General features: G+C 47.2%; 1 protein-coding gene across 1 annotated transcript; it reads right to left on the reverse strand.

Moving 5' to 3' along the window:
- Positions 1-1,900: 1,900 nt before the first annotated feature.
- On the reverse strand, positions 1,901-8,906 carry LOC306831230 (uncharacterized protein; the record flags this gene model as incomplete). The annotated part of the gene is made up of 11 exons (XM_079355188.1): positions 7,925-8,906; positions 7,738-7,824; positions 7,513-7,653; positions 7,315-7,392; positions 7,050-7,211; positions 6,241-6,926; positions 5,733-6,060; positions 4,717-5,521; positions 4,399-4,608; positions 3,571-3,917; positions 1,901-2,962 (listed from the first exon to the last, which is right to left on the reverse strand). The coding sequence occupies exons 1-11, from the start codon at positions 8,066-8,068 to the stop codon at positions 1,901-1,903; spliced, it is 4,050 nt and encodes a 1,349-aa protein (XP_079211314.1). The 5' UTR covers positions 8,069-8,906.
- Between the last annotated feature and the right edge of the window lie 3,772 nt (positions 8,907-12,678).

Consider the following 12,678-nt stretch of genomic DNA (forward strand, 5'->3'; position numbering starts at 1 on the left):
CGACCACAACGCAGAGTACTAACCACTATACGATCACGGCCACCTGCTTGCATGAGAATCAAGCTGCTTGTTGTAGAGTATTTCCAGAACTGACTTTCAAATGCCATTCTCATCTGAAATGCTCATGAGGAAAGACAAAAGTCTGTCCACTTCTACTTACCCTTCATCCAGCAATACTGTGCACTTCTAGGAGATGTGTTTTCACAGAATGAAGGTTCACAAGTGGAGGTTTCACAATAGCTGAGGATGACAAACTCAAAGAGTCCACAGGCTAGGACGTGGCTCTTTTCAGTTGAGGAGTACAAGTACGAGGACGCACACTTTCTAAAATTGGCAACGAGCTAGCCAGGAGTCGAACCTAGAATCTTCTGATCCGTAGTCAGACGCGTTATCCATTGCGCCACTAGCCCACTTTGGCATGCACTGAAAGCGACCTCCAATCCACTCAATACAAAGGCAATGCGTCTGTTCTCTGTGAAAATGTTTGTGGAAAATGATAGTGAAAAGGCTGGGCGAGTGCTGTGCACTGTCCAGTTTAAATTCCATTTGATGAAAAGATAGAATTCTGCCGTCAAGTTGAGTCATGATATTCACACCTTTCATGGCGTTACGATCATCCGTCAAAGCTCACAATATTGGACGCCAACAAATGCACATCCTTCGAGCCGGAGTTGAACCAGCGACCTAAGGATACCTGTTTTAACATCCTACAGTCCTCCGCTCTACCAACTCCGCTAAAGCTGGGGAACAATAGACTGTATGGGGGGGGGAAGAAAGAGGAAAGAAGGGGAAGAAGGGGGAAGAAGAGGGAAGAAGAAAGAAGAGGAAAAGGAAGAAAATGAGGAAAAATTTGAAATAAATTAGAACTCTACATTGTCCTTCTGAGTCAAAAAGTTACTCCAAGTCATTCTTTTTTATTAAATTTCAGAAATTACCCAAAATTATTTGTTTTTCGTAAGGGGGAGAATAAGGAAGTTTGGATCTGAAGATCAGCGGTTCGAATCCTGCCTGGACCAAAATGATGCATGTTTTAAGTTGTTCATATGATAAAGTAATTTAAAATCAAAGCACTTATCCGTATCTAGTTTGAATTAAATCAATACTTCATTCTATTTAGCATTTATAATGTGTAAGAAAGTGATATTGTGTTTGTTTTTTGTTTTTTTGTCAGAAGTAAAGTGGTATACAATTCAAATATTATAGGAATTGCAATATTATTATTCTATTACTGTGTCATACTGCTAGGCAATAAGTGAAATGAAAGAAATGTAGCAGAAACACACATTTATTGAAATATATACAAGTTTTATATACAAATTGAAAAATTGAATGAATTCTGAATGAGATAGAGTTTATCTCTTCTCTGCCCTTTTCTCCTTGATGTCGTAGAAGCTGGGGCAGCAGACGACATGCTGGTGGTGGTTGAAGCTGGGGCAGCAGACGACATGCTGGTGGTGGTTGAAGCTGGGGCAGCAGACGACATGCTGGTGGTGGTTGAAGCTGGGGCAGCAGACGACATGCTGGTGGTGGTTGAAGCTGGGGCAGCAGACGACATGCTGGTGGTGGTTGAAGCTGGGACAGCAGACGACATGCTGGTGGTGGTTGAAGCTGGGACAGCAGACGACATGCTGGTGGTGGTTGAAGCTGGGACAGCAGACGACATGCTGGTGGTGGTTGAAGCTGGGACAGCAGACGACATGCTGGTGGTGGTTGAAGCTGGGACAGCAGACGACATGCTGGTGGTGGTTGAAGCTGGGACAGCAGACGACATGCTGGTGGTGGTTGAAGCTGGGGCAGCAGACGACATGCTAGTGGTGGTAGAAGGCTGTGGTCTAGACTGGCTGAGAGTGGTTTGCTCCTGCAAGATGAGTGTGGGGTCAAAGCCAGAATGAGACAGAGTTTATCTCTTCTCTGCCCTTTTCTCCTTGATGTCCTCAAGCCACTGCTCCAGTGGCATCCCAGCAGTGGACGGACAATAAATGTAGCCACGGAATTGGCTGTGGCCACTTTCTTTATTTCTTGGCTGGTGGCACTTACTACATTTATTGTAATTAACAGTGCGGTTGTAGGGCCTCGGAGTAGGGGTTGGAGGGGGAAGAGGGCCAGCAGGGACGATAGGCCTGGCAGAGGGAACTTGAGGCACAGCAAAAAACAGGAATGGGCTTTGGGCAGGGGCTGGAATAACAGGGGCTGTAGCAGAGGCAGCTGCAAATAACTGTCTCTGAAAGGGCGCCTTTGGCCGGATGGGATGTTGACTGCTGTTCTTCCTCTTTGCCTGTCCTGCTGTACTAACAGGCAGATGATATGGATGCTGAGGGAGAAGCTGCTGAGGGGGAAGGGTAGGGCGCACAAGAGCTGGTGGCAGAGGCACAAGTGCTACAGGCAGAGGGGCAGGCAGGTTGACCCCCTGCAGAAGGACTGCACAATCCTGCCTCTTCAATCGGCTGTTGTGCCACTGGGTGAGGGTGGTCTGATTCACCTCATACAACTGAAGATTAGTGTCCTTCATCACTGTACCATTGTCCCGGACCAGCTGTCTTATTTTCCTATAATCTTCAAGGATCAGCGTCCATCTTGACAGGCTGCTGCCCTTTCTCAGCTTCTTGGGGCTCTTGTGAAGCTGACATAGTCTAATAAAGATGGCCTCTACCAGGCGACAACAGTCAGGCCACTGAGCAGGGGATCCAGCTGACCCAAGGACATAGCGCGTCATGCTGTCTGTTCCTGGTGTGAATTCGGCCTTTTTGGGTGACCTGAAATACCCCGTTTTTAGTTTTTCTTGGTGCCTCGCTGCATAGATCACCCGCTGCTGGTCATAGGGCAGAAGGTCTTGCCACAACCCCACAATGGTGCTGGTCTGCTGGTTGGTGAGCGTTAGGGCAGTCTGATTCCTCAGCCCCACCAAGAACTCTGCCAGGTTGTCAACATGCGCCATTCCTGGCATGTTGTGCTCATCAACCGCCTGGAAAATATTATAATATTAAAATATAATAATTCGGAAATTGGAAGGAAATCTAAGAAACAAATGTGATACAGAATGATGCAGTACATTACACAAACACTTACCAACAGTTGGTCAGGTGAAGCTGGAGTTGCACCTGATGCTGGGGCAGCAGACGACATGCTGGTGGTGGTTGAAGCTGGGACAGCAGACGACATGCTGGTGGTGGTTGAAGCTGGGGCAGCAGACGACATGCTGGTGGTGGTTGAAGCTGGGGCAGCAGACGACATGCTGGTGGTAGGAGCTGGGGCAGCAGACGACATGCTGGTGGTGGTTGAAGCTGGGGCAGCAGACGACATGCTGGTGGTGGTTGAAGCTGGGGCAGCAGACGACATGCTGGTGGTAGGAGCTGGGGCAGCAGACGACATGCTGGTGGTGGTTGAAGCTGGGGCAGCAGACGACATGCTGGTGGTAGGAGCTGGGGCAGCAGACGACATGCTGGTGGTGGTTGAAGCTGGGGCAGCAGACGACATGCTGGTGGTGGTTGAAGCTGGGGCAGCAGACGACATGCTGGTGGTGGTTGAAGCTGGGGCAGCAGACGACATGCTGGTGGTGGTTGAAGCTGGGGCAGCAGACGACATGCTGGTGGTGGTTGAAGCTGGGGCAGCAGACGACATGCTGGTGGTGGTGGTTGAAGCTGGGACAGCAGACGACATGCTGGTGGTGGTTGAAGCTGGGGCAGCAGACGACATGCTGGTGGTGGTGGTTGAAGGCTGTGGTCTAGACTGGCTGAGAGTGGTTTGCTCCAGCAAGATGAGTGTGGGGTCAAAGCCAGCATCTTCAAAACCCTCATCCTCTGGTTCCTCCTCAACAGCCACATCCTCCAGCATTTGTTCCGTCTCCTCCGTGTCAGGATCAACATCCTGCATTGCCCTTCCTGTCTGGCGGTACAGGTAATCAATACCAATCAGCTCTCCTGGGAAGGAAAAGAGAATACAGAAGTATATAATTAAACAGATAAATCAAACAATTCTCAATTCATCATGATTTTTCTATTTTGATCTCATTGAGTACAAAAACATACTGTTCAAATTAAATTAAACAGAACCATAAATAGTCAAACACACTTTCATCATAGGACTACAAAGTCAGCACCCCAGCTCCTGCATACTGATCAGAGGGGACCTTAATCAATCATGTCTCTCTTTGTTCTTCCCCTATTCACACCTCTGCTGGAGACTCCTCCCTCCTTCCCTCGCTTCAAGGATCTGTTTACTGTCCCCTCTCTTAGATCCCCACCAGCAGCTTCAAAGAACAGCACCCCCCCCTCACAGCCCAGCTTCCTACTGTCACTACCAGCCAGGTACAAAGCGAACTCTCCAGACTCCGACCAGACCAGACAACATTAGCCCTATGATCATCACACATGTTAATTATGATGGGAAAGTTGCACACACCAGTATACACTGCAGGGGGTTGGAAGGAGGGGCCAAGTTTCCTTCCAAACACCTTGAGACTGTAGGTGTTGACACAGTGCACAAGGTCCCCTGAGTAGGTGAGGAGTGAAGGCGGTTTGACAGCCAGCGCTGCAGCACCACGGTCCTGATTCCACCTGTTCAGGCCTTCCAGGAGGTACAGCTGAAAATTCAGACTGTTGGCACTTGTTCCTTAAAATAAAAGCAATACATTTTTAATTAATACGGTGAGCACTGTGTACAACGCCAGGAGAAACATTTTATGCTAAATACTTTATGTCAAAGAGCTAGGTGACTGACCTGGAATGAACCTGGCCAGATGGCAGTGAAAGGACTCCAGAGATGTTGAGCCCCTGGCACACCTGTAGGTGGTCAGGCTGATGCCCTCCTTGGTGGATGATCCCGTCTCTGTGTAGAGAGGAACACCTGGCTCATCCTGGATGCACTTGACGTGCTTCCTCTGCTGCTCCCAGATGATGGGCATTCTTTCCCCATCTAGGAGTGGCACACCAAGGAAGTCACAGCCCTTCTCCCCCATCAGCTCATGCAGAAGGAGGTCAATCAGAGAGATGGTCTCCTTCTCTCCTCTTGTCCTTCTTCTGCAGTAGAGTGCCAGCTCACTCTTCTTGATGTTCTGGTTGACCATGTCGTCCGTGATGCCAGGAACACCCTCCCGTTTCAGCTGCTCCCTCTTGACCCGGCGCAGCAAGGCAACGTCTCCTGCATCCCACTCAAAGATGCAGCAGGACAGACGAGCCATGAAGATGGGGTAAAGGGGATGGGCATCTTTGGTGCATCCTGATGCCAGCCGGCGCATGAAGTGGTAGATGTCAAGCTTCACTACAACGTCTGGCCATCCACCAAATCTGGCCTTTAACTTTGTTTCCTCCCCATCCTGCTTACAACAACCACAGTCCACATACAGGAGCTTTGGAGGAGCCACACCAGCTTCCCTGTATCTCCGGATGAGGTCAGCCGCCATCAGATCAAGTCCAGAGCCTTCCTGAGCAGTCAGGACACTGATCAAGATCTGACCCACCTCATTACTGACAGAGGAAAGCCAGAGGGCGGTCCCCTTAGCCATACCCGACAACTTCTTGGTGATCTGAAAACACCAAGAACACAGGAAACAATTAGTGACATACTGTAGGTCTAAATACATAATACATACATTTTTCTGTATTGATTTACACTTTGTAAGTATAAGAGCTATAACAGGTAAAATAACAATTAACAATGCTTAATATGAAGAATATCCTTTTTAGGTTATTGTTGAATTATAAAATGAGAATAAAAGCAGTGATCAGGAATTGTACCTTCTTTGTGGAGTCCATCTTCAGGATGGAGCCAAAGGTGGACGTGATCCTGGCTTTGATGTGGTCCAGCCTGCTCAGGATGTCCCGCCCGTAGACCGCCAGCATCCACTTGTATGTGGGAATGGCCACAGGCTCAGGCGGGTCCTGAAACACCACAGGGAACAGGCTGGGCCGGCCCACAAAGTCCGAGCATGCCCCAAGATACTGGCAAAGGCGCTTTAGCCACTCCTCGCTGTGGTTCTCCTTCAGCTGCTTCACCAAGCGTGACGGGCTGTTGCCCAGGGTCCTCTCCCGCAGGAAGCGGATGACCCGGATGTCACAAGCATATCTGTATGAAAAGAATGGGAAGAGACAGACACAGTTAGACACACACAAAAAGACACTCCACCTCTTACATTATTTTGTTTCAATGACAGACATTTTTCAAATCAACAACATGACACAGTAATATGTATCCTCATTAACATTTTTTTTAATATGCTCATTATAGTTGTGTCTTTATACTCACCTCTGAGTCAAGATGAGCCTGAATTCAAGCCGGTGAGCCAGGTCCAGCTGGTCCAGGATGGTCTGGCTGCTAGACAGGTAGTTGGTTTTGCAACCAACGCTGTTGCACCTGAGTGTCTCTGTGACCATCAGGTAGTACCTGTCCACATCAAGGACCTGACGGGCTCTCTTGTGTGCACCATATCCCACCAGCTGCTTCCCACACACAGGACAGGTTAGTCTGACCTTCCACAAATGATACGGCATCCACACAAGAAGCCGATGGTTGAAAAAGCGCTCAGGAGTGGGAGCCTGATGATAGATGAGCGCTGGCTCTGGTGGCTCGTACCACAGCCTCAGGTCAGACCGTAGCCGCTGGTTTCTCCACAGAGCTGCAGAGATCCATCTCTGGTCCTGGAGGGGGATGGTCTTCCTCATTTTCACTGGCAGCCAGGGTGTGTCAGGGCCAGCAGCAGCCAACACGTCCTCCACTGGTGTATCAGGACCAGGAGTGGAAGAGGTGGCAGAGACAGCAGTGGCAGAGGTGGTAGAGACCGCAGTGGCAGAGGTGGTAGAGACCGCAGTGGCAGAGGTGGTAGAGACCGCAGTGGCAGAGGTGGTAGAGACCGCAGTGGCAGAGACCGCAGTAGCAGAGGTGGTAGAGACAGCAGTGGCAGAAGTGGCCCTGGAGGATGCAGCTGTTCCAACCTAATAATAAAAAAGTATGCACAGACAGAGACACACAAAGACAACATTAATTATAATAATTAATTACTGAACTCTTTAGGTAAAGTTTTGCAACAACAAAAAATTGTCAATAAGGATTCTTACAGCTCTAGCAGTGGCTGGTGACCCTGGAGAAGGGGGTAGAGAGAAAGGGGAGCTGGTCTGAATATACTTTCTGGGACTCTGAGCAGGGAAAGATGTCCTCATTGATGTTGATGTGGAAGTGCCAATGTTTGTGGTGGCACTGGTGGGTGTACTAATAAGGGGCTGAGAGAGACACAGAAGTAAATACACGGTAATAAAAAAAATTTAAATCATGTATCATTATTGGGCATAATAGACTATTGTGTATTTCATTTTCATACAATACCTTTTCAGGTTTCCGAGCAACATTTAAGTTGGGCTTTAAAGCTGCACCATGGGCCCCACCAAACCGTGGTTTTGTAAACTGAAAGAAAAGGGAATGTAATCTTACAGGATGCATGATGATGTTATTAATGGTGTAAAACATAGAAGTCAATATAGTTAAGAGTCAGTGGGTAAACGTAATAACAGAATAAAGATTTACCATAGCCATAGTCAAAGAGGGCCTTTTAGGACTCTGCCCAGGTCCAGCTAATGCTGATGGTGAGGATGAAGGAGTGGCGCTTGAAGGGCCTTGTCCTTGAGCAGTGCCAATCATAGCAGTGACAGAGACTGAGCTGGACGGCTAAAGATGTATAAAAACATATGAAGTCATTTGAAAAAAACAACAAAACAACATAACTAGAATTTGATGTTAGTTTAAAAATACCTTAGTATTATGGAAACCGCAGCAACATGTCCGTGGCCCCCCAAAGAGAGATGCCTGTCCTCTGAGCTGCACTGGGCATTTCTCAATCTGTAATATTCCATGACAAAAAAAAAATCAAGTGCTTATTTAAAAAAAGGGGGGGAAAAGCCTTATCATGTGTGACTCTTATTGCTTTATACAACTATACCTTATCATAAAGTTGATGCCACTTTCTCTGGCGGGGAGCAGGCCTGTTTCCTGCATCCGAGGGCCAAACCCCTGAAGCAGCGAACCTCCGTAGACGTGACATCCACTCCTCGTCAGCCATAGCCCGGTGTTTTTTTGTTGCCATCCATAACCAAAAGAGATCAAAATTAATATCCGAAAATTGCGCCCACTGTCTGATTCCCGCTCATATTTTCTGTTATTCAGTCATGGCTAATATGAAATACAATTTCGCGCCTTCAACAAACAAACTCCACGCATCTTCTATCAATACATTTTTACGCATTAGCCTCGTTAAATAGGGCAATTCTATGATATATTGCGTTTTAAGATAAAGTGGCTCTCTGGACACCTGACGATACAACGAATGAATGAATGAATGAAAGAATGGCGATGGCACGGCAAAAATACGATAGAAACACAACTTCGGCTCTAACTAAGTCTTACAGCAACAGCTATTTTAGTGAATAAACACATACACTGTTTCAAGCAAGGTGCTCGGCCGCCTTTTTACAAGTTATGACGTTATTACACTGTCAGGTTAACGTTAAACTTGGATGACAAAGTTCGCTAACTAGCTAGCGATCTTTCCTGGAAACGTTTAGCCGAAGTAAGCACAACGAACGATCTAACTACGGAAAAAACAATAGTTTATGTGTGACAAGAATTTGAGGCATCTTACCTTGAGAGACAAAGTTCCGTGGATGAATGGAAATCTCCGGCGATGTACCTGCGTTATAAAGTGGGCGCGTTGATGGAGTAACTTTATGGGCGGGATGCCGAGGCAAGATTCTAGCTTGTGATTGGCTCGGAGCAAAAGATGGAATGCCAGCTTCTGATTGGCTCCGAGCGAAAGATGGAAAGCCAGCCCGGCGATTGGCTAACATTTTTGAAGAAAGATGGAAATGGGGCGACGCGATTGGCTTAGAATAATGAAGAAAGATGAGAACAGGAGAGCGTGACTGGAGGATAATATACAGTCTAACCGCCGTCGCGCACCGCTATCGAAGGGAACAAGCAGCGTATATTCACAGGGAACAACATCGACTTTAGGCATGTGGCATGCAGTGAAAATGGTAGTGAAAAGGCTGGTTGAGTGTTGTGCACTGTCCAGTTTAAGACTATGACGATCAAAGGAAAGGTTGGTATTTAAGAGCAATCACATAAAAGTAGTTCCGTCGGACACTCTTGCCGTGACCCGGATTCGAACCGGGGTTGCTGCGACCACAACGCAGAGTACTAACCACTATACGATCACGGCCACCTGCTTGCATGAGAATCAAGCTGCTTGTTGTAGAGTATTTCCAGAACTGACTTTCAAATGCCATTCTCATCTGAAATGCTCATGAGGAAAGACAAAAGTCTGTCCACTTCTACTTACCCTTCATCCAGCAATACTGTGCACTTCCAGGAGATGTGTTTTCACAGAATGAAGGTTCACAAGTGGAGGTTTCACAATAGCTGAGGATGACAAACTCAAAGAGTCCACAGGCTAGGACGTGGCTCTTTTCAGTTGAGGAGTACAAGTACGAGGACGCGCACTTTCTAAAATTGGCAACGAGCTAGCCAGGAGTCGAACCTAGAATCTTCTGATCCGTAGTCAGACGCGTTATCCATTGCGCCACTAGCCCACTTCCGCATGCACTGACAGCGACCTCCAATCCACTCAATACAAAGGCAATGCGTCTGTTCTCTGTGAAAATGTTTGTGGAAAATGATAGTGAAAAGGCTGGGCGAGTGCTGTGCACTGTCCAGTTTAAATTCCATTTGATGAAAAGATAGAATTCTGCCGTCAAGTTGAGTCATGATATTCACACCTTTCATGGTGATACGATCATCCGTCAAAGCTCACAATATTGGACGCCAACAAAATGCACATCCTTCGAGCCGGAGTTGAACCAGCGACCTAAGGATACCTGTTTTAACATCCTACAGTCCTCCGCTCTACCAACTGAGCTATCGAAGGGAACAAGCAGCATATATTCACAGGGAACAACATCGACTTTAGGCATGTGGCATGCAGTGAAAATGGTAGTGAAAAGGCTGGTTGAGTGTTGTGCACTGTCCAGTTTAAGACTATGACGATCAAAGGAAAGGTTGGTATTTAAGAGCAATCACATAAAAGTAGTTCCGTCGGACACTCTTGCCGTGACCCGGATTCGAACCGGGGTTGCTGCGACCACAACGCAGAGTACTAACCACTATACGATCACGGCCACCTGCTTGCATGAGGATCAAGCTGCTTGTTGTAGAGTATTTTCAGATCTGACTTTCAAATGCCATTCTCATCTGAAATGCTCATGAGGAAAGACAAAAGTCTGTCCACTTATACTTACCCTTCATCCAGCAATACTGTGCACTTCCAGGAGATGTGTTTTCACAGAATGAAGGTTCACAAGTGGAGGTTTCACAATAGCTGAGGATGACAAACTCAAAGAGTCCACAGGCTAGGACGTGGCTCTTTTCAGTTGAGGAGTACAAGTACGAGGACGCGCACTTTCTAAAATTGGCAACGAGCTAGCCAGGAGTCGAACCTAGAATCTTCTGATCCGTAGTCAGACTCGTTATCCATTGCGCCACTAGCCCACTTCCGCATGCACTGACAGCGACCTCCAATCCACTCAATACAAAGGCAATGCGTCTGTTCTCTGTGAAAATGTTTGTGGAAAATGATAGTGAAAAGGCTGGGCGAGTGCTGTGCACTGTCCAGTTTAAATTCCATTTGATGAAAAGATAGAATTCTGCCGTCAAGTTGAGTCATGATATTCACACCTTTCATGGTGATACGATCATCCGTCAAAGCTCACAATATTGGCCGCCAACAAAATGCACATCCTTCGAGCCGGAGTTGAACCAGCGACCTAAGGATACCTGTTTTAACATCCTACAGTCCTCCGCTCTACCAACTGAGCTATCGAAGGGAACAAGCAGCACATATTCACAGGGAACAACATCGACTTTAGGCATGTGGCATGCAGTGAAAATGGTAGTGAAAAGGCTGGGTGAGTGCTGTGCACTGTCCAGTTTAAGACTATGACGATCAAAGGAAAGGTTGGTATTTAAGAGCAATCACATAAAAGTAGTTCCGTCGGACACTCTTGCCGTGACCCGGATTCGAACCGGGGTTGCTGCGACCACAACGCAGAGTACTAACCACTATACGATCACGGCCACCTGCTTGCATGAGAATCAAGCTGCTTGTTGTAGAGTATTTTCAGAACTGACTTTCAAATGCCATTCTCATCTGAAATGCTCATGAGGAAAGACAAAAGTCTGTCCACTTCTACTTACCCTTCATCCAGCAATACTGTGCACTTCCAGGAGATGTGTTTTCACAGAATGAAGGTTCACAAGTGGAGGTTTCACAATAGCTGAGGATGACAAACTCAAAGAGTCCACAGGCTAGGACGTGGCTCTTTTCAGTTGAGGAGTACAAGTACGAGGACGCGCACTTTCTAAAATTGGCAACGAGCTAGCCAGGAGTCGAACCTAGAATCTTCTGATCCGTAGTCAGACGCGTTATCCATTGCGCCACTAGCCCACTTCCGCATGCACTGACAGCGACCTCCAATCCACTCAATACAAAGGCAATGCGTCTGTTCTCTGTGAAAATGTTTGTGGAAAATGATAGTGAAAAGGCTGGGCGAGTGCTGTGCACTGTCCAGTTTAAATTCCATTTGATGAAAAGATAGAATTCTGCCGTCAAGTTGAGTCATGATATTCACACCTTTCATGGTGATACGATCATCCGTCAAAGCTCACAATATTGGCCGCCAACAAAATGCACATCCTTCGAGCCGGAGTTGAACCAGCGACCTAAGGATACCTGTTTTAACATCCTACAGTCCTCCGCTCTACCAACTGAGCTATCGAAGGGAACAAGCAGCACATATTCACAGGGAACAACATCGACTTTAGGCATGTGGCATGCAGTGAAAATGGTAGTGAAAAGGCTGGGTGAGTGCTGTGCACTGTCCAGTTTAAGACTATGACGATCAAAGGAAAGGTTGGTATTTAAGAGCAATCACATAAAAGTAGTTCTGTCGGACACTCTTGCCGTGACCCGGATTCGAACCGGGGTTGCTGCGACCACAACGCAGAGTACTAACCACTATACGATCACGGCCACCTGCTTGCATGAGAATCAAGCTGCTTGTTGTAGAGTATTTTCAGAACTGACTTTCAAATGCCATTCTCATCTGAAATGCTCATGAGGAAAGACAAAAGTCTGTCCACTTCTACTTACCCTTCATCCAGCAATACTGTGCACTTCCAGGAGATGTGTTTTCACAGAATGAAGGTTCACAAGTGGAGGTTTCACAATAGCTGAGGATGACAAAGTCAAAGAGTCCACAGGCTAGGACGTGGCTCTTTTCAGTTGAGGAGTACAAGTACGAGGACGCGCACTTTCTAAAATTGGCAACGAGCTAGCCAGGAGTCGAACCTAGAATCTTCTGATCCGTAGTCAGACGCGTTATCCATTGCGCCACTAGCCCACTTCCGCATGCACTGACAGCGACCTCCAATCCACTCAATACAAAGGCAATGCGTCTGTTCTCTGTGAAAATGTTTGTGGAAAATGATAGTGAAAAGGCTGGGCGAGTGCTGTGCACTGTCCAGTTTAAATTCCATTTGATGAAAAGATAGAATTCTGCCGTCAAGTTGAGTCATGATATTCACACCTTTCATGGTGATACGATCATCCGTCAAAGCTCACAATATTGGCCGCCAACAAAA

The sequence above is a fragment of the Symphodus melops genome (genome assembly GCF_947650265.1).
Source record: "Symphodus melops genome assembly, chromosome: 11".
In the NCBI taxonomy this organism is placed as follows: domain Eukaryota; kingdom Metazoa; phylum Chordata; class Actinopteri; order Labriformes; family Labridae; genus Symphodus; species Symphodus melops.